The 24,877-nt window shown below is 55.4% G+C and overlaps 2 protein-coding genes and 1 non-coding gene across 6 annotated transcripts in view; 1 reads left to right on the top strand and 2 right to left on the bottom strand.

Moving 5' to 3' along the window:
* Positions 1 to 5,196: 5,196 nt before the first annotated feature.
* On the bottom strand, positions 5,197 to 5,269 carry TRNAR-UCG (transfer RNA arginine (anticodon UCG)). The gene has a single exon. It is a non-coding gene; the product is annotated as a tRNA-Arg (tRNA).
* A 275-nt stretch (positions 5,270 to 5,544) lies between these two features.
* On the top strand, positions 5,545 to 22,393 carry POLG (DNA polymerase gamma, catalytic subunit). 2 transcript variants are annotated; one of them, XM_062206237.1, is made up of 23 exons: positions 5,545 to 5,627; positions 6,329 to 7,105; positions 9,895 to 10,090; positions 10,696 to 10,860; positions 10,977 to 11,123; positions 11,210 to 11,289; positions 12,476 to 12,658; positions 12,751 to 12,905; positions 13,067 to 13,193; positions 13,992 to 14,228; positions 14,972 to 15,092; positions 15,240 to 15,326; positions 15,624 to 15,731; positions 16,153 to 16,313; positions 17,010 to 17,063; positions 17,157 to 17,274; positions 18,079 to 18,214; positions 18,319 to 18,565; positions 19,720 to 19,842; positions 19,963 to 20,131; positions 20,308 to 20,516; positions 21,629 to 21,789; positions 22,304 to 22,393. In XM_062206237.1, exons 2-23 carry the CDS (start codon positions 6,489 to 6,491, stop codon positions 22,378 to 22,380), a joined length of 3,678 nt encoding a protein of 1,225 aa, XP_062062221.1. In that variant the 5' UTR covers positions 5,545 to 5,627; positions 6,329 to 6,488; the 3' UTR covers positions 22,381 to 22,393. The 2 variants fall into 2 exon arrangements, with proteins under 2 accessions (XP_062062221.1, XP_062062222.1); XM_062206238.1 differs by lacking the exons at positions 21,629 to 21,789; positions 22,304 to 22,393 and having other exon boundaries at positions 20,251 to 20,401.
* FANCI (FA complementation group I) overlaps positions 22,393 to 24,877 on the bottom strand; it is a 96,097-nt gene continuing 93,612 nt past the window's right edge. For 2 of the 3 annotated variants that reach the window (XM_062206235.1, XM_062206234.1), the window contains 3 exons: positions 24,018 to 24,113; positions 23,597 to 23,732; positions 22,393 to 22,740 (listed from right to left, as the gene is read on the bottom strand). In XM_062206235.1, coding sequence (XP_062062219.1) covers positions 22,583 to 22,740; positions 23,597 to 23,732; positions 24,018 to 24,113 — 390 coding nt within the window. In that variant the 3' untranslated portion in view covers positions 22,393 to 22,582. The remainder of the gene's footprint in view (positions 22,741 to 23,596; positions 23,733 to 24,017; positions 24,114 to 24,877) is intronic. The other variant, XM_062206236.1, reaches the window with a different exon arrangement.

Here is a 24,877-nt window from a genome sequence, read left to right as displayed (position 1 = left end):
AGCTAAAAATTCGTGACAGAGTACAAGAAAGCCATTACTGCTTCAGTTACAAAGAGTGGCCAAGCAGGAGCCAGGGCAGGGGCTGTTGGACAAGGCGGAAGGTCAAGGCTGCCCTCCTAGGGACCTTGTGGTGTTCAGCCAACAGAAGGCCCGGCTCTGCGCACTGGGCTGAGCCTGGCTGGGATTTAATGGGTCAAGATGTAAAATGCACAGTTTCACAGCTGGCAAAACAGGTTGCAAATGCTGGTTCACTCCTCAAATGGCTGCAACAGCCAGGGCTGGGCCATGCTGAAGCCAGCTCCCAGCTCATGTGCATCCTGGGAAGCAGCAGGTGAGGGCTCAAGTACTTGGGCCCCTGCCACCCATGTCAGAGACCTGGACGGAGTTCATGGACATTTCAGTTTCAGCAACAGAGGGTTCCACTTCTTAGGAGTGAGCCTAGTATTTGAGTGCCAGTGGAGACTTGTTTCAGTACTTTGTAGAAACGTTATTTGTTTGCAAAGTTTATTGAAGACAACAGTTAATTTTTTTTTTTCTGGTGACAGATATGTTGAAATTCTTGGGACTAATAGAAAAGCAAGTTTTTAAAAAAATATTTTATTCATTTGAAAGACAGAGTTACAGAGAGAGGTAGAGACACAGAGAGAGAGGTCTTCCATCCATTGGTTCATTCCCCAAATGGCTGCGATTGTTGGAGCTGGGCTGATCTGAAGCCAGGAGCCAGGAACTTCTTTCGGGTCTCCCACATAATTTTTTTGACAGGCAGAGTTAGTGAGAGAGACAGAGAGAAAGGTCTTCCTTTTCCATTGGTTCACCCCCTAAATGGCTGCCACGGCCGGCGCACTGTGCCAATCTGAAGCCAGGAGCCAGGCGCTTCCTCCCGGTCTCCCATGTGGGTGCAGGGCCCAAGCACTTGGGCCATCCTCCACTGCCTTCCTGGGCCACAGCAGAGAGCTGGACAGGAAGAGGAGCAACTGGGACAGAATCCGGCACCCCAGCTGGGACTAGAACCTGTGGTGCCGGCGCCACAGGCGGAGGATTAGCCAAGTGAGCCGCAGCACCGGCAATCATGGGTCATTTTCTATTGTTTTCCCAGATGTATTAACCAGGAGCTGGCTCAGAAGTGGAGCAGCCAGGACTCAAACTGGCCCTCATATGGGAAGCTAGCACTGCAGGCAGCGGCTTTACCTGCTATGCCGCAGCACTGGCCCAATATTCGTTATTTTTTTATTTTATGCATTAAATTACCTAGTAAACGTGTGGTTTTTGTATTTCATTTAAAATATTTTAAATTTACCTATTTTATTTGGAAGACAGAGACTGATGGAGAGAGCTCTTCCAAGTGCTGGCTCACTAATGGCTACAACAGCCAGGGCTGAGCCATGTTGAAGCCAGGAACCTGGAACTCCATCTAGGCCTCTAGGTGGCAGGGCCCAAGCTCTTGGACCACCCTCCACTGCTTTCCCAGGTGCTTTAGCAGGGAGCTGGACTGGAAGTGGAGCAGCCTGAACTGGTGCTCATACGGGCTGCTGGGATGCTGGCATTGCAGGTGGTTGCTTAACCCGCTGTGTCACAACACCCACCCCATGAGCTTATCTCTAAATTCAATTCTGCACAAACTTTCTGAAGTGCCCTCGTATGGTAAATGACAGGAGTTTTCAATTAATGGTTGAAGTATATCAAATTTCATTTTAAAATGCTTCCTTGTGGGGCTGGCATCCCATACGGGAGCACTAGTTCAAGTCTCAGCTGCTCTGCTTCCGATCCAGCTTCCTGCTAAAGTGCATGGGAGGCAACAGGGATGGCCCAAGAGCTTGAGTCCCTGCCACGCATGTGGGAGACCTGGATGGAGTTCCAGAATCCTGACTTCAGCCTTGCTGAGCCCCAGCTGCTGTGGCCCTTTGGAGAGTGAATCAGTGTACAGAAGATTCTCTCTAACTCTACCTTTCAACTAAATAAATAAATCTCTTTTAAAAAATAAAATCCTTGCTGTATCAGAGTGTAACAGGCTGTTGTGGAGCTAAGGAGAAGCTGTCAGAGTTGGCAAACCACAAAGCATTTTGCCAATGCGAAGATCTTACGCATAGCCTCGTCTCATCTCAGTGAAATTCAGTGCAGTGAGAAGTACCTGAAGGGGCCGGCGCTGTGGCGTAGTGGGTAAAGCCACCACCTGCGGTGCTGGCATCCCATATGGGCACGAAGTTTGAGTCCCAGCTGCTCCACTTCCGATCCAGCTCTCTGCTATGGCCTGGGAAAGCAGTAGAAGATAGCTCAAGTGCTTGGGCCCCTGAACCTGCATGGGAGTCTTGGGGGAAGAAGCGCCAGCTGTTGCGGCCATCTAGGGAGTGAACCAGCAGATGGAAGACCTCTCTCCCTCTCTCTGTAATTCTGCCTTTCAAATAAATAATAGTAAATAACTCTTTAAAAAAAAAAGAAACATAGCTGAAGACATGTTTTACAAAAGTGTCATTCATTGGGTCTGTAACTTTAATAAGCCCTCATCAGTGAGATATGACATATTAGCTAAAGCTACAGGGGTCAGTGGAAATTTCAGCATGGACTAAATCTATGATGATAACAAAAAAGAGTGCTGGTTCTTTCATTCTTTCCTTTCTTTCTTGGAAATTCCTGGTTGGCTCAGCTTAGTTAATAAACTCTGTGCTTGGTTCTGAGGAGTCAGCTCCTTAGCCTGGTCAGGAGCCAAAGAAGGGACACGAGGTGGTAGGGACAAGAACCCCAAAATCTGCCGCCTGAGCCAGGTTCCATGCCAGGAACATACAAGCAGACAGAGCACAGTCTGACCCCAAATTAATGCTCCACTTCCCACGCATTTCTGAAAAGAGAAGCGGCTCAAGAGAGACGAGTGCCTTCTCCCCTCTGACGACAGCAGGGCAGGGCACAAATGCCCTCGGGGTGCCCGAGGCTGGCCGGCCCTTCTGCAGGCGCTGACACTATCGCTGGGTGTGTCCCGAGCTCGGGCTTGGTGCCAGGTGCTGTTCCATGCGCTTCACATGGGGACTCGTTCGCCTTCGGGGTGACTCCGTGAGGCTGCTGCTGTTAGTGCTCCTTTACAGAGGAGGAAACTAACGAAGCACCCAGCGGATATTATTTAGTTAAAAGACCCCCTGGCCCTGCCACCTCTCGCTTAGTTCCTGTGGCAAGGGCAGGGTGCCCTGGGGATCTTACGCAAACCTTGGTGGGACGGGGCCAGCAGCAAAACCAGGATCCAGAGTGGTGTTCTGTCTTCCCCCGCTTCCTTTCCCACCCACCGGGTCTGTAAGGGGCCCAGGACTCCCTGTGTGGTGTCAACCCCAGTTTCTTTCTTTTTGCCTCTATAAACAAATAGGAGGGGAGCTTACTGGGAGGATTAAAGGAGGTGGTACCCTGAAGGGCTGAGTCTGGCTCATCCGAAGCTGTAGATAAACTCAGGAAGGGTAATAATAATATTTTCTTCTTGTGCTGTCTGGGGCTTGGCAGACACACGCCAGGCACGGGGAGGCAAATGCACAGAGGGATCCCAGACAGGCAGGCTGAGCCCGGAGGGCCCCCAGGGCCCGCTGCAGGGAGGCAGGGCTTGTAAAGGGTGCACCTGCAGCACCCCACAGCGCCAGGCACACTGAGGTGGAGCAGCCCGCAGGTCCCTGCCCCTAGAGCTGGTCCAGATCTCTGCTGACAGGCTAGAGCGCTTCCTGCAAGCTGCCCTGCCTCCCCGTGCCTCAGTTTTCACGTCAGGGGAAGGGGACAGTAACGGGACCCCTGCCAGCGCCTCGGAGCCGGGGAACGGTTTGGCTGACAGGTGAGAGTTCTTAGAAGAGGACCTGGCGACTGGGGAGTGCAGGTGCTCCTGCCACCCCGCTGCCACACAAGGTCGGACCTGCGGGAATCCGCCCCGCAGGAGGGCATGGGCTCCCATCATCAGCGTGCGTGTGGAAAGGGAGGACTCTGAGTTTGGATCAGGACCGGGGATCCTGACGAACTCTGTTTCCTGCATGTCGGCAGGAACTCCTGACTGGTTTCTCAGGGGCGAACATGCAGGACAGACTTTTCTAGAAGGATGTGGGGGGAGCTCCCGGAGGAGGAGGGAGGGAAAGTGGAGGGAAACAGGAGGTGGCTTAGGAAGGGCCCAGACCTCCAGGGTCACAGCGGTGTGTGGGCGCCGGGCTGGCCTGGAGCCACTTTGAGGGGCAGGACAGGTGCAGGGCCTCTTTCTGAAAGGATGGGTGGGCCAGGGTTCTCAGCTGCTTCAGGCCATGGACATCGTCTTCCAATCACATTTTTTAAACGTATAACTACAGAGAAACCAAAACTACCGTGGTATTAGGGGGAACAAATTGGGGACGTGATGCGTGTGCTTTTTGGTTAGCTGGTTAAGTAACAGGATTTGTAAGTAACAGGATTAATAGCCGTGTAGTTACCGCCGTCATTCCGCAGTACAGATGGGTGTAAACAGTATTTGAAAAATTTCTAGTGAACTATGAAAATATGGGAAGTCGCCACCGATGCATCGAAAATGCACATTATGAAAAGCTGCCTGGATTTCCAAAATGTTGTGTTCCCTAGACTCTTAATTCTATTTTTTTCTGTGAAATTTCTTTAGTCCCCTCCCATCTGTGATGGCTTTTAGGGATGAAATCACAGGAACCCCTGTAGGAAATGCCGGATTTCTGCAAAAGATTAGAAGAAATAAAAATGAAAATGTCCCCCCGCTCGGGATCGCCCGACTTAACGTGGGGACCCTTGCTTTGCACTTTGTAAGCAGTCGATGGTTCATGATTACCTGAAAAAAACACGGGGCGTGGTGGTGAGTGTCCGGCTCCTTCTCTTGTATCCAGACCAAAAACAAACCCTGTGAGGAACACCTAGAAAAGTGCATGGCTTCATGTATGGGGGGATCGAGCCCAGCGAAGCGGGGTGCTGGGTCGCGGCCAGTCCAGGCTCGGGAGCCGCGTCGGCGGGGACAGGACCCCTGGCCGCTGCTCAGCTGGGTCTGCAGGCTCCACGCCCCGGGGTTCAGCAGAGGCTGCGGGTGACCAGGGACTTCCCTGGGGGGCGCCCTCCCAACCCTCATGCCTCCAGGAGGAGGGTGTATTTCAAAGCCTCACAGGGACGTCTGGAAGCTGCGTGTGACAGGGGAGTGCGGTAACAGTATGGCAGCCCGGTCTTCGTGGAGTAATAAAAAACGTAATCAGGCCCATCCGACCGCGGCAGGACTCGAACCTGCAATCTTCTGATCCGAAGTCAGACGCCTTATCCATTAGGCCACGCGGCCGCCCGGCAGTATGCTGCCTATGCACGACCTAAAACGTGTTATTACAGCCTAGCCGCCAGCTCGGGAGCGGCCCACAGGCTTCTTGAGAAGGGGAGGCTGGCCCTGGGTTTCCTGGTTCCGTAGGGAGGGCCCGCCCGGAAGTCCCCCTGCTCCCCCCGCGGGAGGACCGTTCCATTGGTGGCTCTCCTATTGGCTGCGCTGGGAGTCTCCCGCCCGCCTCTTGGGTAGCCGCGGGACCCAACCGGGCGCGCACGGGAAGTTGCGGCTGCCAGCGAGGCGCCCTGGCCGGCTGCGGGCCGCACGCTAGCCCGAGGCTGCGCAGGCCGCGCGGAGGGAGACGCCGCGTCCTCAGCCTGGGGTCAGGGGACCCGCAAACCGGGAAGCAGCAGGAGGCCCGAGGTTTCCGGCGGGGCTGCAGGGAGGCCGGGTCGCTGAGGGGCGGTGCGGCCCCACGCTGCCCACTCGCGGAGCGGGGCCCGGAGCGGGGCGGCGGCTCGTGCCAGGGCGCCGGGTGCAGGCGGGCTGCGGGGCGCGGGGGCAGCCGCCGACACCCCCTGCACGGCTCCCGCAGTCGGCTGGGCCGCGGTCGGGTTCCCCAGGAGTGGTGGCCCAGTCGGCGGGTTCGAATCCAGGCGCTGGATCCTAAGGGTCGCCAGGCCCTCAGGCCGCGGCGGTCGACGACGGCCCCTCATTGGCCGCGGCGCCACGTGCGCCCGGCGTCACTGGAACAGCAGTCCTGTGTGACGGAGACCCCAAAACCCCATTTTACAGAGCAGGAAACCGGGGCCCAAGGAGCCTGCCCAAGGCCACGCAGTTCGTGGGGGCCAGAAGCCGGGGTCAAGCCGGCGCTGTCCCACTGCGGAAAGTGCCCTGAACGGCCGCCCGCGGCTTCGCCAAGTTCCCTGGGTGGGCCTGTTTGCTCGGCGAGGGTGTTGGTATCGCCCAGGATTGGCTGAGGCTTTGCAGCCTTCAAGTCCTGCCCCGGGAGTGGTGGCCGAGGACCCCATGTAATACCTGGGGGTGTGTGCATACATGCGCTTTGTCGTCTGTCTCCTTTAGGATTCGTGGGTTGAAGGCAGGCATGATCAGACCCATTTCACGGACGGGAAGGCAGAGACGGGACGCGTCTCTCTCCAAGGCTCACCGCCAGTGAACGCAGCCAAGCTGGAGCCCAAAGCCAGGTGCCCCGACTCCCAGCGGGGGGCTTCCTGCACCCACCATGAGCCTGAGCCGCTTGCTTTGGAGGAAGGTGGCCGGAGCCGCCGTCGGGCCAGGGCCGGTTCCAGCTCCCAGCCGCTGGGTCTCCAGCTCCGCCCACGTCCCCGTCCCCAGCGAAGGGCAGCCGTCGCCGCCACGAGTGCCATCCTCGGAAGGCGGCCAGCTGCGGTACAACGCGTTGCACATCCAGATGCTCTCCAGAGGGCTGCACGAGCAGATCTTCGGGCGCGGAGGGGAGATGCCCGAGGAGGCCGCCGTGCGCCGCAGCGTGCAGCACCTGCAGGAGCACGGGCTCTGGGGGCAGCCAGCCTCTCCCTTGCCGGACGTGGAGCTGCGCCTACCGCGCCTCTACGGGGACAACCTGGACCAGCACTTCCGCCTCCTGGCGCAGAAGCAGAGCCTCCCCTACCTGGAGGCGGCCAACTTGTTATTGCAGGCGCAGCTGCCCCCCCAGCCCACGAGCTGGGCCTGGGCGGAGGGCTGGACCCGGTACGGCCCAGAGGGGGAGGCCGTACCCGTGGCAGTCCCCGAGGAGCGGGCCCTGGTGTTCGACGTGGAGGTCTGCTTGGCAGAGGGAACTTGCCCCACGCTGGCGGTGGCCATATCCCCCTCGGCCTGGTAAGTAGGGATGTTGGCATGCACAGGGGGCCTGGCTTCATGGTTTGGGCCAGTGACCATTTACTGAGCTCCTCCTGCTGGGTGCTGGGTGCTGGGTGCTGACCTAGGGACTGCTGCTGTGGTGGGGAGCTAAACAGGCTTAGCCCCTCTCACTTTCTGGAGGGAAGACGCGGGCAGCGAACAAACCCCAGAGCAGGGCCGTGCAGGAAATCACTTCTGAGCTGTGCTGAGACAACTGCGGGCCACTGGAGATGCCCGTGATTTGGTGCCTTCACCACCTCCCCCGAGAGCCTCATGGGAGGTTAGTCTGCAAAGACACGTAGACACTTTTTCTAACTGGGGGTACCATTGGCTATTTCGGGAGAAATTTCCCTTTGTGGGACCTGCCCCAGGCAGCCTAAAGACGTTCAGCATCCCCAGCCTCTAGCTGACATTTTGGCCCCAAAACAGATCTAGCCAGTCTTTCTACGCAGCGTTCTAAGTGCTACCCGCGTTTCCTTGCCAGACAGTGATGGCGGTACGTTTCTCCCCTTCTTTAGTCTTCGTTCCAGGGTTAAAATGCTATTCACAACCTTCATGCTTTAAGGCATGGCCAGCCCCAAAGCTGGCAGTTTCTTTATTCCTATTGGAAGCTACATCCTCGTAAGGAAAGCTGCGAAATGTTGAACATGCAGTTGAAATGGTGAAAGCCAGGCTAAATAGGTAAGGTAGGCGTTAGTGGCTGGAAGAGAGCGACACTGGAGGAGTCCACGTTGACATAGTTCCAGTTAGGATAAGAATCAGTGCTTACTGAGTGACTTGATGGTCGGAGCAAAGGGGAATCCCGGCGTCCTTCAGAAGAATAATAGGCTTTGGAGGCTGAGAAAAAATTTAGTGATAAGAAAGATTTGGTTTTTGATCTGTTGGTCGTTCTTGGCCAGTTTACCTAAAGTCCCCTTTTCTCTTCCTTCTTCTACTCCACTTCCTCACTCTCCTTTCTCTTCCTTTCTGTCCCGTTCTGCCCTCATCCTCATTCCATTCTCGCCGGTGCTGTACGGGGGTTATTGCCTATTTCTGTAATGGCACACGGCAGCGAAAGCTTGGGCTCCGGGGGTCTGACTGCCGGGGAGGGCGCCACACCGTGCCCTCAGAGCAGTCCCCTGCCACATGGCTATGCCCTGCTAGGTCCCTGAGCAGCCCACAGCTTCCGTCTGGGTGGAGGGAGAAGCCTTGGGCAGCTTTCCAAGGGGTGGTCAGGCGCTTTGGCCCTCAGGCTAGAGGGATGCCACTGAGGCCGTTTTGTGCCTTTATCCGAGAGTCGCAGGAAACCTGTGGCGGAATGGCCTGGGTTCCAGCTCGTCTTCAATCTGTCTATGCTGTTTGCGTTTTGGCTGTCTTGTTTTTCAATAATGAATAGTTTTTATATTATGGCTTCACGCACAGCTAGAGACCTGGGTCTTGGTTACAGCTGTGGCTTTTTCTTGTAGCTAAGGTCCCTGTCATCACTCCAGCCTCATATATTTGGCCATTCTTTAGCTTTTTCTTCTATTTTTTTTTTTTTCAAGATTGATTTATTTACTTAAAAGGCAGAACAACAGAGAGAGAGAGAGGGACGCACAGACAGAGATCTTTCATCTGCTGGTTCACTCCCCACACGGCTGCAGTAGCCATGCTGAAAGCCAGGAGCCAGGAGCTCCATCCTGGTGTCCCATGTGGGTGCAGGGGCCCAAGCACTGGGCCATCATTCCCTGCTTTCCCAGGTGCATTAGCAGGGAGCTGGATTGGAAGCAGAACAGCCGGGACTCAAACGGGCAGTCTGATGTGGGGTGCTGGCACCACAGGCGGCGGCCCCACCTGCTGCGCCGCAGCGCTGGCCCCTTCCTCGTTATTTTTAAGGGCCTTCACATGCTGAGTTAAAGGGGAAGGGTTTTCGGCTTGAGTCCCTTGGCTTTTCCCACTGTTTGCAGTGTGAGATTTTGCTGGCTTTAAAACTAGGATCCTTTTTCTTATATCCACTCCTCTGCCCCCTGTGGAAACTAGTACTGTTTGTTGAAACGGTTGAGGCAGAAAACCCTCCTGCCTTCCATAGGGCCGCAGGGAGCGCCTTCACAGCCGTGTTGGCCACACAGCGGCTGCGTCGTCACTCGCTCTGACGCTGGAAGGGCCTTGGCCGTTTGGAATAACCTGTGGCTCTGGGGCCGGGTGGATCTGGGGTCACTGGCAGCCTTGTCCTGGATGGGTGGCAGGCCCCGCCCCTTCCGCCGCCCCAGCACCGGCACCTGTGTTTTCTCCGTCTCGCACTTCCCCGCTGGCTCGTTTAGGGCGGCTGTGGCTGTGTCTGTCAGGGCTGTGATTTGTCTGCCCCTCAGAATCTTTGCAGCCATGAGACGATTCATCCTGAACGTGTGCGCAGTGTTTGCCATTTCTTTGTTTCCCAGTTTCAATTTAAAAAATCCACTTTGGGTCCTACTGTCACCACCCGGACCCTTTGTTAGCACTTTGAGCACGGGCTGTTTGCACTTGCAGACACGAAGAGCAGGCATGTTCACAGAAACCCCACAGAGCCAGATGCACACTCTGGACATTAGTCTCCGGTTTTACCTGTGAGAGTTTAAGAGAACTTTCGTACCCCCCACCCCCAGCACACGTACGCCCTCCCTGCCCGCTAGCCCTTGGGGGTTGGGAGCACCCCGTGGCATCCTTTGTGTCCCTAGCCACTAGCGCAGGACCTGGCCTGTGGTGGTAGGCGTGCAATGGGTGATGTGGAGTTCAGTGCCCCCGTGGTGAACCTGCCTCCCCCCACCCCCCAGGTATTCCTGGTGCAGCCGGCGGCTGGTGGAAGAGCGCTACTCCTGGACCAGCCAGCTGTCGCCGGCTGACCTCATCCCCCTGGAGGTCCCTACCAGTGCCGGCAGCCCCACCCAGCGGGACTGGCAGGAGCAGTTAGTGGTGGGGCACAACGTGTGCTTCGACAGAGCCCACATCCAGGAGCAGTACCTGATCCAGGTAAGGTTCCTGGGGCTGACTGCAGGCGGCTGGGCCAGAAGCCCTGCTCTCAGCGTTAGGGAGGGTGTTGCCTTCTGGGCAGTGTCTCTTTGGGGCAGCTGTTCCCCAGCCCTGCCTCTGGTCTCTGCCCAGCTGTGTGTTCCTGTCACAGAGTAGGAGTGGCCCTCATCTGTGTGGTGTTTTAGAGCCTGGCGTGGCCTTGGAGCCTCTGGGCCACAGCCTGAGCTCACGTCCTGCCTCAGCCGCCAGCCAGCCATGAGGGCTCCTTAAGCTCTCCAGGCCTCAGTTGGCTTTATTATAAGAGGAGCTTGTAGGATTATTAGGAGGGCTTGAACAGCACGCACAGGTAAAGCAGTAGAACCGGGCCCGGCATGTAATAATGGCGTTTCTTCATTGTATGAGAAGTGCTTCGTCACTGTGGCTTTGCAGTAGCACTGGGAGACAGGTGGGGTGGGCGAGGGTAACCTGAACCTGTGGTGCTGAGCTCAGGCAGCCTTGCTGACTGCCCTGGGCCATAGAGCTCGTGGGGGCCCGGCCTGGTGGGGCTGGCTTGACACCACTGGTGCAGTGGCAGGCCGCCCCTCAGCTGCCCCCCCCCCCCCCAGGGCTCCCGCATGCGCTTCCTGGACACCATGAGCATGCACATGGCCATCTCAGGCCTGAGCAGCTTCCAGCGCAGTCTGTGGATGGCAGCCAAGCAGGGCAAGCACAAGAGCCAGCTCGCTACACAGCGAGCTCAGAAGTCCCGGAGCAAAGCCACTGGCCCAGCGGTGAGAACACGCTGTGGGTGGGCAGGAATCCCCCACCCCATGCCACCCCGACCCCCATCTGCCCTCCTGCTGGGCTGGAGGCCAGGCTGTCCTGCGTCCCTTGCTCTGGCCCCTAGATCTCATCCTGGGACTGGATGGACATCAGCAGTGTCAACAACCTGGCTGACGTGCACAGCCTGTACGTGGGGGGGCCTCCCTTAGAGAAGGAGCCTCGAGAACTGTTTGTCAAGGGCAGCATGAAGGACATCCGGGAGAACTTCCAGGTACGGCGCTGCGGCAGACCCCGCGCTGACCTGCAGGTGGGGCTGGGGCGGCTGTCCACCCCGTGTCCTCCTGTCCCCTCGTGCAGGCCCTGATGCAGTACTGTGCCCAGGACGTGTGGGCCACTCACCAGGTCTTCCAGCAGCAGCTTCCCCTCTTCTTGGAGAGGTGAGAGGTCACCTGTGGGGACTCCCTGGGGCCCTGTGACCAGGTGTTGCTACTTCTTTCTCAGGCTGGGGACATCAGCCATTCTAGGCTGAAAGAATGGAGCCCTTCTCTGTGCATCGGTCACCTTGTCCCTGGACTGTGGCTTTGTGCAGAGGCCATGGAGGGGAGGATGGGGGGTGCATGCTAACATTCCTTACCCTGGTCCTGCTGTATTCAGTGCCTTCTCTACACCCAGATCCCGTGCTGAGGGTGGAACAGACACCCTGCCTGTGTTTTAGTGAGTCAGGTCGTGTGACGTGTCAGCCCGATCTCGGGCAGCTCTGGACCGTCCTCTCCTCATCTGGCCTTGGGCAGGTTACTTGGTTTTTCTTTCTCGGTGTTCTCATCTGAGAAACATACACAGATGTACTCAGCTAGCCCAGGTGTGGGGTTCATGGTGCTCTGTGGTGTGTATAGGGTTGCTGTCTGTATAGGTTGTTGTGCATAGGGTTACTCTGTGTATAGGTTGTTGTGCATAGGGTTGCTGTGTGTATAGATTGTTGCATATAGTGTTGCTCTGTGTATAGGTTGTTGTGTATAGAGTTGCTGTGTGTATAGGTTATTGTGCATAGGGTTGCTGTGTGTATAGATTGTTGCATATAGTGTTGCTCTGTGTATAGGTTGTTGTGTATAGGGTTGCTGTATGTATAGGTTGCTCTGTGGTGTGTATAGGGTTGCTGTGTGTATAGGTTGTTGTATATAGGGTTGCTCTATGTATAGGTTGCTCTGTGGTATGTATAGAGTTGCTCTGTGGTGTGCATAGGTTGTTGTGCATAGGGTTGCTGTGTGTATAGATTGTTGCATATAGTGTTGCTCTGTGTATAGGTTGTTGTGTATAGGTTATTGTGCATAGGGTTGCTGTGTGTATAGGTTGCTCTGTGGTGTGTACCGTGCCTGGCAATCATCATTCAATGATCTGTAATCCCCACATTACCTCTGAGGAGAGGATACTGCTACTAAGGTTTTATGGATGGAGAAACGGAGGCTCAGACGTGAGGTGCCCTTCCCCCGCTAGGTGGCAGCAGCGCTGCCTGACTTTAGAGCTGTTCCTGTGGGTGGTTGGGTTGAACTTGGCCAAGTGCTCAGGGTTTGGGCCACAGCCTTGCCTCCTGGTCATTCATGTCAGTCTCCGGTTTTTGCCCCCAAGGTGTCCACACCCGGTGACTCTGGCTGGCATGCTGGAGATGGGCGTCTCCTACCTGCCTGTCAACCAGAACTGGGAGCGGTACTTGGCAGAAGCCCAGAGCACCTATGAGGAACTGCAGCGGGAGATGAAGAAGTCGCTGATGGATCTAGCCAATGATGCCTGCCAGCTGCTCTCGGGAGAGAGGTAGCCAGGGTTTGGGCGGGCAGGGAGCAGGCAGGGAGGAGGCCTGGCCATCAGCTCGGCCTCAGCTCTGTGCTGGTGAACTGGCTCTGCAGGTACAAGGACGACCCCTGGCTCTGGGACCTGGAGTGGGAGCTGCAGGAGTTCAAGCAGAAGAAGGCAAAGAAGGTGAAGAAGAAGGAGCCAGCCACAGCCAGCAAGTCACCCACCAAGGGGGCTGGGGCCCCTGGGGACCCCATGGATGAGGAAGGTGGGAACGTGGGAGGGAGGCGGGTGGGGTCCACCCGGGGAAAATGCCAGAACCTAGGGTTACTTGGGAAGGGTCGCCCCTGCCTTCTGGGGATGAGGAGCCTGGAGAGTGTCTTGTCTGGGAGGCCCTGGTCCCAACTGTCCCCTTGCTGTCCTGCACAGACCCTGGCCCCCCCAGTGAGGAGGAGGAGTGTCAGCGAGATGTCACAGCCCGAGCTTGCTTGCAGCAGCTGAAGGACACCACGGAGTTCCTGCCTAAGCGACCCCAGCACCTTCCTGGACACCCAGGGTGAGTGGAGAATCTGCCCTGGTGCCGCCCTCGCGACACCGTGTCTGCATGGGAGCACAGAGGCAGGGTGCACGTGTGCACGTGTGCACCTTGCGGCCTGCTGCCATTCTCTCACTGCATCTTCCGGCCCTGCCACTCACTGACCCAGCAGGCACGGTGCTTGCACAGGGTGCTGTGCACCTGCTGTGTGCTGGCCCATGGCGGGCGCCAGGGGACAGGTTGGAGCTTTTAGCCTTGGGAAAAGCCAGGTGCGTGGAGCAGCCAGTGCAGCATGGTGTTGATGTCGGTGGTGAGACAGAGTGAGCAGTGAGGAGGCAGTTCTGCCTGTGGTGGAAGAGCAGCTGGTGTGGACGGGGTGCTGACATTGCACTTGTGTGACCCGAGAGTGCCCCTCTCCCCGGTTGCGGTCACAACCCCGGTGAGCAGCTGCTGGTGTGTCTCTGGATGGTGACGGGCCCGAGGGTGGGGGTACAGATGTGCCCCCGTTTGTCCCGTGTTGCCCTGGATGAAGTGGGGCTTGGGCGGGAGCTCAGCCCTGGGCTAAGGTGTGCTTGCTGGTCCTGGCTTCTGAGTGTTCAGTGGGACGGACATAGAGGGTCTCTCCTTTTGAGATACTTTAATTATTCTAGGGGATTCCATGGGGGTCCCGACCAAAACACTCCAGAGGAGGGGACAGTGACTGTAGGCTGAGGTCATCAGAAAGTCCTGGGCCTTTGAGGGTGGGTGGGACACATGGGAGAGACCCCCCTGCCACGTCTCCCTCACCACCATGACACTGCTCTTTGTGGTGTGGCATAGGTGGTACCGGAAGCTCTGTCCTCGCCTAGATGACCCTGCCTGGACCCCGGGCCCTAGCCTTCTCAGCCTGCAGATGCGGATCACACCCAAACTCATGGCATTGACCTGGGATGGCTTCCCTCTGCACTACTCAGAGCGTCACGGCTGGGGCTACCTGGTGCCCGGAAGGCGGGACAACCTGGCTAAGGTGCCAGTGGGCAGCACCCTGGAAGTGGCAGGGGTGCCCTGCCCCTACAGGTGAGGCTCAGGCTTTGGGGGAAAGGTGCTGGAGCCTGGGGCCCTCTCCCCTAGCTGGGGAAATCAGTGAGAAGAGGTGGAGTCGGTCTTCCAAGGCTACCCTGACCCTGTGGCCTCAGAGACTCGGGGGCAGGTGGGACATTCAGAGTGGGGAGGCCACTGAGGCCCTCCTGTGGGGCCCAGCGGCACAGCTGCCTGCAGAGAGCATGCGGAGATGGGGAGCTGGGCGGGCTGGCTTTTTGGGGGAGCGTAGTTTGAGCAGCTTCCCTCGTGTGTTCCCCAGGCATCCGTGAGACAGGCAGGACTGTTAGGCACATTTTGTAGCTGAGGATGCCTAGGGAAATCAGTTGACTTGAGGTCACAAACCCTGGCTCTGGACAGGCGTGTGCTGGGGTAGCCAGCGGCCCAGAATTTACAGTCCTGGCTCTGAAGGGCGGTCAGAGCCATTGTGGACCCTGTGGATGGACAAGGCAGGAGCCACCTGGGACGGGGCCCTGACTCCCCCGTGCTCTGCTCCCAGCACTGCTCTTGAGCCTGCAGCTTTGTGGAGTAAGAGGAGGTTGGACCCGAGTCAGACCAGGCGTGGAACCCCAGCCCGCCACCGGTGTGCTTTGTCACTCCCTGTCTAAAACTCAGGGCAAGTGCTGTCCACTTTGTGCCTCAGAGTCGGTTCTGAGGAGTAAGCAATGGGAGCTGCCCAGCCAGCGCAGCACCTGGTACTCAGAGGCCGCTGCTCTCTGCAGAGCCATCGAGGCCCTGTACAGGAAGTACTGCCTGGAGCAGGGGAAGCAGCAGCTGCAGCCCCAGGAGGCGAGCCTGGCCGAGGAGTTCCTGCTCACTGACAGCAGTGCCATGTGGCAGACGGTGAGACAGGCTCCGACCTGAGCCCCCAGGGAAGAGGGAGCCTTCTGGGTGGGGGTCTGGCCTCGCTGACTCATGTACTCTGCAGGGCTGGTGGATTGGGACCCACCCAGGCCCTTGCCTCACTGCTGGGTCCCTGGGCCTACCTAGGTGGAAGAACTGGGCTGCCTAGACGTGGAGGCCGAGGCCAGGATGGAGAACGCAGGCGCTGCAGGGCCAGGCCAGCCCCTGGCTCTGGTGAGAGGGGCGTCGGTCAGGGGTTCCCTGGGTGGGTGCTGGGTGGAGGGCTTCCCTTTGCCTGTGCAGCTCTTTTCTGCCAGAGTTCCTTAGGTCCTGAGTGTTGGGCAGTCCTGCCCTGCCCCAAGGCGGCCCCACCTGAACTGGAGGCCAAGGAGGAAGCTGAACCTCACGGCCTCTTGTCACTTCTAAGCTTACCTGCTCATAGTGCCAGCCCCTTTTCCCACCCGTGCCCCATGGCCCTTGCTGAGTTCAGGTGCTGGAGCTGGGCCTGACGTGGGTGTGTGGCCCCCACAGAACGCTGCTGGTGGCTGCAAAGCCAGCCCACCCACCTATCACCATGGCAATGGACCTTATGACGATGTGGACATCCCCGGCTGCTGGTTTTTCAAGTTGCCTCACAAGGTGTGTGTCCTGGTTCCTGGCCTGTCCTGCGGTGACCCCACTGTGCAGCTTCCACAGGGACTCAGACCAGGAGACCGTCCTTGTAGTGGTGGGACAGAGTGTGATTTTGGGCAAATGCTGTTCTCTGAGCTTCCATTTCTCTTCTGAAAATTAGGTGCTAAGGGACATAGTGTAGAGGTAAACGCTGCAGGGCATGTCAAGTGTCCAGCACCACATCCGGACGTGATACTCTGTTACGGCAGAGCCAGGTCTGCCTCTGTGTGTGTGGGATGTGTGTGATGCAGCTGGGGATTTGCCCTAAATTGCTAGAGGTTTGGGGCTTAGTGTCGGGAGGAGCCCCAACAGTGTTGGGAGTCCTGCAGGGCCTCCCCACCAGGGTCTCCCAGCTGACTCCAGCCCCTGCTGCTTTTGCCTTCTTCAGGATGGTAACAGCTATAATGTAGGCAGCCCTTTTGCCAAGGACTTCCTGCCCAAGATGGAGGATGGTACTCTACAGGCTGGCCCTGGAGGCGCCAGTGGGCACCGGGCCCTGGAGATCAACAAGATGATTTCTTTCTGGAGGAATGCCCATAAACGTATCAGGTGAGTCTCTATGGGAGGGCAGAGAGGCCTGTCCGTACCCCAGGCTAGGTTTCTGCAGCCTGCGGTCTTTTTCCCCTTTCTTCCCTGGGTCTCCTGATGCAGTCTAGGTTGCCAGAGAGATAGCATGGCTGTGATTCTGAGACCTGACTGCTTGTCCTGGTGCCAGGGACCTCAGGCAGGTCTCTGAAGCTCCTCAGCTTTAGTTTCCCTGCTGACTTAGTGTGGCGCTGTAGGACTCTGATGGCCCCTTCCAGCTCTGCCAGAACTACCTGGTGTAACTGTTAGGGCCTTGGTGTGGCTGACCCTTGGGGGACTGATGGCTTTTGAGCCCTGTTATGGGCTGGGGGCTGGGTCTTGGAGTCTGGGAATGGAAAATGGACTCATCTTGAAGACCACATCTAAGCCAGGCAGTTGAGGCTACCAGCATACTGTTGTGACAGGTCAGTACGGAAAGAGGCAGTGGCTGGAGACACCAGGAGAGGGGCGGACGCTGCCTTAGAGGCTTGCACAGTTCCCAGCTGGTTTATGTCCCTGGTGGTTGTGCTTTCAGCCCCAGTCCTTGGCTGAGCCATGGCCTACCCTGAGTCAAATTAGTAGCAAGAAGGTTGAGGCACTGCAGCCCTGAGGTACAGGCCATGGTGGCATGAGGGCGGGCTCTGCTCCCCGGCGCTGGGCTGAGTCTGTTTGTCCCCACAGCTCCCAGATGGTGGTGTGGCTGCCCAGGTCTGCTCTGCCCCGTGCTGTGACCAGGTATGGCCTGCTGAGTGGTTGTGGGAATAGAACTGAGTGGAGAAGATCCTAGGACCAAAGCAAGTTGCTGAGACTCATCTCCCTGTACTCCAGGCACCCCAACTATGATGAGGAAGGCCACTATGGGGCCATCCTGCCCCAGGTGGTGACTGCTGGTACCATCACCCGCCGGGCTGTGGAGCCCACATGGCTCACTGCCAGCAACGCCCGGGTACGTGTCCTCTGTGTCTCCAGTCTCTGCCTTTCATCTCCTAGGTGTCTAGGTCTGGGACCTTCAAGTGCCTTGAGGGCTCTGCATGGGGAAAGAACGCAAGATGAGGATCAGGCAGGGCTTAGTTCAAATCTGGCTTCGAGCCGGTGCTGCGGCTCACTAGGCTAATCCTCCACCTGCAGCGCCGGTACACTGGGTTCTAGTCCTGGTCGGGGCACCAGATTCTGTCCTGGTTGCTCCTCTTCCAGGCCAGCTCTCTGCTGTGGCCAGGGAGTGCAGTGGAGGATGGCCCAGGTCCTTGGGCCCTGCACCCCATGGGAGACCAGGAGAAGCACCTGGCTCCTGGCTTCAGGTCAGCTTGGTGCGCCGGCCGCAGCGCGCCAGCCACAGCGGCCATTGAAGGGTGAACCAACAGCAAAGGAAGACCTTTCTCTCTGTCTCTCTCTCTCTCACTGTCCACTCTGCCTGTCCAAAAAAAAAAAAAAAATCTGGCTTCGTTCCTTCAACAGAAGTGCCCTGGGCACCTGCTCCTGGCCGCACAGGGACAAGGATAATAGCCACAGCTGTTGTGGCGTTCAGATGGGGTTCTGTGGGTAAAGCACCAGGTGTAGAGCCTTGTCGCCCCACCGCTGACAGGTGGTTGGTTGTCTGTGGAACTGGGGAGTTTGGAGCAGTGCCAGGTGTTCTGTAAAGCTGTCCCCAAAGGCAAGGCCCTAGCACCTTCTCAGTCAACTCTGGCTCCAGAAGTGTGGGGTAGGACGGTCACTGGGAATCTAGGAAGGCCTGACCTCGTTCTCCCTGCAGCCTGACCGAGTAGGCAGTGAGCTGAAGGCCATGGTGCAGGCCCCACCTGGCTACGTCCTCGTGGGTGCTGATGTGGACTCCCAGGAGCTGTGGATCGCAGCTGTGCTGGGAGACGCTCACTTTGCCGGCATGCATGGTGAGCAAGAGTGGTGCTGGGGCAGGGGGCGAGGCAGCCCAGCCTCTCGGGGCCCAGGTGGCTGAACAGTTTCTGAGCTTCCCTTCTTGTGTCCTGTTCTGCAGGCTGCACAGCCTTTGGGTGGATGACGCTGCAGGGCAGGAAGAGCAGGGGCACGGATCTCCACAGTAAGACAGCCAGCACGGTGGGCATCAGCCGCGAGCATGCCAAAGTCTTCAACTACGGCCGCATCTACGGGGCTGGGCAGCCCTTTGCCGAGCGCCTGCTAATGCAGTTCAACCATCGGCTCACACGGCAGGAGGCAGCCGAGAAGGCCCAGCAGATGTACGCCGCCACCAAGGGCCTCCGCCGGTGAGGCTCCTCTCCTCACCCGTGGCAGCGTCAGGACCTCGGGCCTGCTGCAGTGCGCTTTACTGCGCCCATGGCCAAGCTCCAGGGTGCTGTGTCCCTGGAATTGTGATGCTCGCTTTATGGTCAGCCTTAATGTTGTTCTCATGGGGATACAGCTGCACGCCTGGTATGTTGTCAGCAGCAGTCATGCAGAGGTTGCCCTTGGCGCCTCCAGGGAACGAGAGCAAGCGGAGTGGGCAGAGCTGACAGGAGGGTGCTGTGGGCAACTGGAAAGTGTAGGCTGACCTTGGTAGAGGAGGCCTCAACACAGGTTTTCAGTTCACAAGCCTAGTGTCAGGTTGGTTCGCTCTGATAGTACTACCCACCATGTGCTCAACACCCTGGCAGATTAGTCAGTGAGAGAGGAGAGGTACGTTTACAGCTTTCTTAGGCATAATCTACATGAAAAATTGTAATTTAACTGGCAGACTCACTGTGGGGCCTGACCTGCTCGTGAAATGAGAAAGTGTCATCAGGGCAGGAAGGGGTGCTGAGTGCTATCCAGAGCAGATGGGTAGGTAGTGCCTCCCATTTGTGGTGCGAGGTGAGGCTTATACTGCAGTGTGTTGGTGGAGGCCCAGATGGTGGGGAGGAAGTCCTCTAACCAGGTGACATGGCCTTAGTCTTTGGGGGACAGCCTGGTAACAGCAGCAGGTTGGACTGAAGTTGGGGAATCGAGGGCAATGAGAATTGAGAATGGGAAGCCATTCTACCATTTTCTGCATCTCTAAAGCCTTTCCTGCTTTAAGTATTAGCACATTCTTGTCCACTCTAAATCTGGAGTGATAGGTCTATCAAGCTGGTAAATGGGCAGTTGTGTCCAAGGCATTAGGACAGTAAAAACAGTGATGGCCCTTGTATTGGGGGGGGTCTTTGTCCTCTATTGGGCTACCATGGTAGACCCCAACTTTTGTGGCCCAAAATGTGGGTTCCGTTAGGGCTGTACCTCTCCCTAGCTACATGACCCCAGCTTCTCTGAGCCTTTATCTCTGAACTGAAGCATGTAGGGGACAGGCATGTGACCCCATGGTGGTTTTAGAAAATTGAGATGATGTGTGAACCCTGTTGGCAGAGAAGGCAGTCCCCTGGGAACAATGGTGGTGTTGTTACCCCAGGTATCGGCTGTCAGATGAGGGCGAGTGGCTGGTGAGGCAGTTGGACCTATCCGTGGACAGGACTGAAGATGGCTGGGTTTCCCTGCAGGATCTGCGCAAGATTCAGAGAGCAGCTTCGAGGAAGTGAGGCCCTTCTTTGTGTTTCAGATGGAGGGAGGGGCCTGGGCTGACTCCAGCAAGCTGGGATGCTTTGGTTTTTAGCTCTGAGATACTGAAAGACAAAGCCTGCCTCTGTTCCTGCAGGTCGCGCTGGAAGAAGTGGGAGGTGGTTGCTGAACGAGCATGGATGGGGGGCACAGAGTCAGAAATGTTCAATAAGCTGGAGAGCATTGCCATGTCCGAGACACCATGTACCCCGGTGCTAGGCTGCCGCATCAGCCGAGCCCTGGAGCCCTCAGCTGTCCAGGGGGAGGTACCTTGCTACCCTTGAAACATGGGGAGGAAGGGCAGAGGGCTCCCTTTGGGCTCACCAGTGTGTACAAATGGAGCCTGAACTGAGTTTCTCCTGGGGCTTCTAACCTCTTCCCCCAGAGCTGAGTGAGCGGTGTGTAGAAGAGCCCCTCACCTGTGCCTACCTGTGTTCCCCAGTTTATGACCAGTCGTGTGAACTGGGTGGTACAGAGCTCTGCTGTGGACTACTTACACCTTATGCTTGTGGCCATGAGGTGGCTGTTAGAGGAGTTTGCCATTGATGGACGCTTCTGCATCAGCATCCATGATGAGGTTCGCTACCTGGTAAGGGAGGAAGACCGCTACCGTGCTGCCCTGGCCCTGCAGATCACCAACCTCCTGACCAGGTAAGACCACGGCCTCCCTGGCCAGGTGCTCCTGTGTAGGGTGGGAGCTCCTCGGGCCTGGCTGGGCAGTGTCGTTTTCATTTCCCAGAAATGACTGTTTCCGCTTTTATATCTCTTTTTAAAAAATTTATGAAAGTCGTCCCAAGACTGGCAGGGAGTTTACAGAATAGTTTAAACTGCTTCTCTAGGTCAAATGACAGAAAATGTCACAATTCAGAAAAAATTGAGATGTTCTTTCACCCAAAAATGTTTTCTTAGGTGCCAAAAATTTGCTTCTGTCTTAATGAAAACACTGTTAATGGGGAAACTCAAATACACTTTTAAAAATATTCTATATATTGGCCGGCGCCGTGGCTCAACAGGCTAATCCTCCGCCTTGCGGCGCCGGCATACCGGGTTCTAGTCCCGGTCGGGGCACCGATCCTGTCCCGGTTGCCCCTCTTCCAGGCCAGCTCTCTGCTGTGGCCAGGGAGTGCAGTGGAGGATGGCCCAAGTGTTTGGGCCCTGCACCCCATGGGAGACCAGGATAAGCACCTGGCTCCTGCCATCGGAACAGCGCGGTGCGCCAGCCGCAGCGCACTACCGCGGCGGCCATTGGAGGGTGAACCAACGGCAAAAGGAAGACCTTTCTCTCTGTCTCTCTCTCTCTCACTGTCCACTCTGCCTGTCCAAAAAAAAAAAAATATTCTATATATTGAGCTGTATTTTCTTATAGCAAGATTCCTAGTTCACATGGATGATTAAGTGATGGTACCAGTTCCATGTTGATCTGCCACTCAGAACCAGTTGGGGAACTATGATCTATCCTGATGAATGGGTAGATAACAAATGCTTAAGGTACTCAACACTGTCACCCACTGCCCTCTTTATCATTTCCTGGGGGTTAAGCTTAACAAAGCTAACAAAAAGTCCTTAATTATTCCTTAAGCTCCAGCCCAATAATTCATAGTATTTAAAAAATGTCTCAAGTGTACCAAAGTGGAAAAAAAGTGTGTAGAGTCCAGCTAAGTGCACAGAAGGGAGGCCCTGCTCTAACGTGTTCATTCTCTCGGAGTGCTGAGCCTGTGACCGCAGCCAGGGCATCACGTGAGAGGAGATTGGGTCTCTTTCAGGTGCATGTTTGCCTACAAGCTGGGTCTGAACGACTTGCCCCAGTCAGTCGCCTTTTTCAGTGCAGTCGATATCGACCAGTGCCTCAGGAAGGAAGTGACCATGGATTGTAAAACGCCTTCCAACCCAACTGGGATGGAAAGGAGATACGGGATTCCCCAGGGTGAGCATAACACATTTGATCCTCATACATGTATGATGTGCGATAGGTAGACAGAAAGTAGTCTTGGACAAAGCTGTTTGAGTTTCTAAGGTGCCCTGTGTCAAAGGGAGCGTGATGTTCAAACCACAAAAGGACCTGTTTCTACAGAGCTGTTCACAGGACAGCAGAGCTTCAAATATTCCAGCTATACCTGTTCTCAGTCACACCAGCAATGCTTAAGATTTATTAAATATAGTCAAAGTGCATTCTCAGGTGAAAAAACACCCATGCTTTAAATGCCAAACAAGGAAAACAGAAAACTTATAATCTACTTAAAATATATCCAAGATAAACTTATTGTATCAGAAAAAAAAAAAAAAGAAAAAAAGGGCCACGCTAACACAGAACAAAGTGTTCCCTGAGTTCGTCTCAACCTTCCCACCCTCCTCTTTGACATGAAGCTTCTTTTCTGACACCTGAGTGCTCGGTTCCAGTTCCTGAGAAGGCATCCTAACCAGTTTGCACTGTCTTGCAGGTGAAGCGCTGGATATTTACCAGATAATTGAACTCACCAAAGGCTCCTTGGGAAAACGAAGCCAGCCTGGACCATAGCTCTGCCCGAGGCTCTGTGCTTGCTCCTGTGGAGCTTCAGTGGGGGTGGTGCCGGTTCCCAAACTCAGGCTTTCAGCTGTACTCTTTGCAAAAGGACTTGCCTAAGGCCAGCTGTTTTTCAGTATCAGGACCCGCCAAGAAGACTGCTTCTCAGTGAAGGTGCAGTTATGTGTTCCATGGGCTTCAAACCAAGATACCAACTTCAGTGTGGGATGTAGGACAAGGTGCACTGTTGCTTCTTGCGTGAAAAGGAAGCAGAAACCCCAAAGTTCACACTAATTAACTCAGGCATTTCATTTCTTTTTTCTGTTTCTTCTTGGCTGGTTCTTTGTTCTGCCTCCCATGCTCCGATGCAGTGCCCTAGAAGGGTAGAGAGGAAAAGCTCTAACATGCTAAATCTGCTCTGAGGCAGAGGAATAATAATTAAAAAAAACCTAACCTTTTTCTTCTCATCAAAGCCTGTGTTAGTCATGCTTTCTCCCCTTTCCTGCTCATGGGAGGTGATTATGCTGAAGTAAAGCAGGGCCAACTCCTTCCCTCAGGACTTTTGTTACACTGAGCACAGAATGACAGTGAAGGAGCCTTAGGTGTCAAAATGCTACATGACCCTCCTGAACTCAAATGCCAAGTAGGTAAAGGGAGTAGGTGAGGCTGGGTGCATCAGGCCTAGAGTGTGGTAAACAATCTGAAGAATACAGGTTCAAAACGTTAAGAAGCCAGAGATCCAGGGTGCTTTATGTAAGAAACAAGGATGGGCCCCTGACTTGCTAATTGCATCTTGGACAGACTTAAGATGATGAGAATTTTAGGTGTTAGAGTCAAGGAAACATTTGGGCTCTGTTTCAAAGGGGTAAAACTAAAGGGTGAGGAAGAAACTGGCAGGAACTGAAGGAAGCCGGGCCACATCAAGTGGTCCTGCTGTGAGGGAGGGCATGGAACAAGGGGAAGGTTGTCGTTCTATTGTTGAAAAGGAAATAGGGAGGACCCACAGCAAGACTTGTCACCACCCTCCTCCAGGAAATGACTGCCAAAAGTGTACACAAATCTGGATAACCTCATCGGATTTTGTATAATTCCCAGTTCCTCAAGGGCCCTTGGCTTTCACCTTTACCTGACTGCCTTGAGCCTGTGTCTGTTGGTACGTGCCCTTCCACTTACAACAGCTGCCTCTCGATAGGCTGTCAACAACCAGCTAGAAAGAGTGGCTGGGGCTTACTGTGCTCTGGGCAGAAGCAGACACTGACCTCCTCATCTTCATCTTCCTCGTCCTCTCTGAGAACCATGTCCAGAATGTTCCCTTTGATCTTGAAGTCTCTTGAAGTGCTAAGCTTCATGTGCTGCATCAGGTTCACCTGTGACATGATGGTAAGCACATCTCACTTGAAGGTCCTGCTGGGACAGCTCAAACCATTTTTAGTGTACCCATGATGCACTCCTCAGTTCCTATTTAAAGTAAGCACACTGCCACTTGGCATGCTTTTCCAATAGTTTCCTACTTGATGTTTGGAATCAGGCCCTTAGATCAGAAATAGCAAAGAAACCGATGGATTATAGTTTTTCTCCCCATCTGTGGTATGGTTTGCCAGTTCTGTCCACAGGGTAAATAGAAATGATGACAAATAATCCAGTATATTTACCTTGGATCTCTTAGAAAGGTGGATGAGAAATTTTTCATACTGTTCAATGGCAAAGATGAGGTTAGGGATTGGCTTGGTTTCCCGAAGAACTCTGGCCTATGGACAAAGGAAGGTAAGACTTAGAAGTTCAGGTTTGATAGTTCTTGACGTTTTCCTGTGGAGCCAGCAGAAATGCACATGACTTTTGGGAGGTACATTAGTCTCTCAGTCAGGTGCAGTTGTACTTCTATTTTGAGTCTCAAAGGACTTGAATGCCAGTTGGAATAGCACTGAGTCTTCCCATTTAAAATTCCTATTTTTGTTATCTAGAGATGGATAAGGAGGACAGGACCATTTGTAGGAATTATGCTGTTTTTCTTTTTTTTTTTTTTTAAACATTTATTTATTTGAAAGGTAAAGACTTTCCACCTGCTGGTTCACTCCCTAAATGCCTACAACAACAAGTACTGGGCCCAAAGCCAAGAGCCCTTAACTCTATCTGGGTCTCCCACATGGTGGCAGGGACCCAAACACTTGGGACATTATCCCAGGCAAATTAAGAGGAAGCTGGGGCCGGCGCCGTGGCACAATAGGCTAATCCTCCACCTTGCGGTGCCGGAACCCCGGGTTCTAGTCCCGCTGGATTCTGTCCCGGTTGCCCCTCTTCCAGGCCAGCTCTCTGCTGTGGCCCGGGAAGGCAGTGGAGGATGGCCCAAGTGCTTGGGCCCTGTACCCGCATGGGAGACCAGGAGAAGCACCTGGCTCCTGCCTTCGGAACAGCGCGGTGCGCAGGCCGCAGCAGCCATTGGAGGGTGAACCAGCAGCAAAAGGAAGACCTTTCTCTCTGTCTCTCTCTCACTGTCCACTCTGCCTGTCAAAAA

Source organism: Lepus europaeus, chromosome 11 (genome assembly GCF_033115175.1).
Source record: "Lepus europaeus isolate LE1 chromosome 11, mLepTim1.pri, whole genome shotgun sequence".
In the NCBI taxonomy this organism is placed as follows: Eukaryota; Metazoa; Chordata; class Mammalia; order Lagomorpha; family Leporidae; genus Lepus; species Lepus europaeus.
Note: the sequence above shows the minus strand (reverse complement) of the source record. Positions and strands in the feature narration are given on the sequence as shown.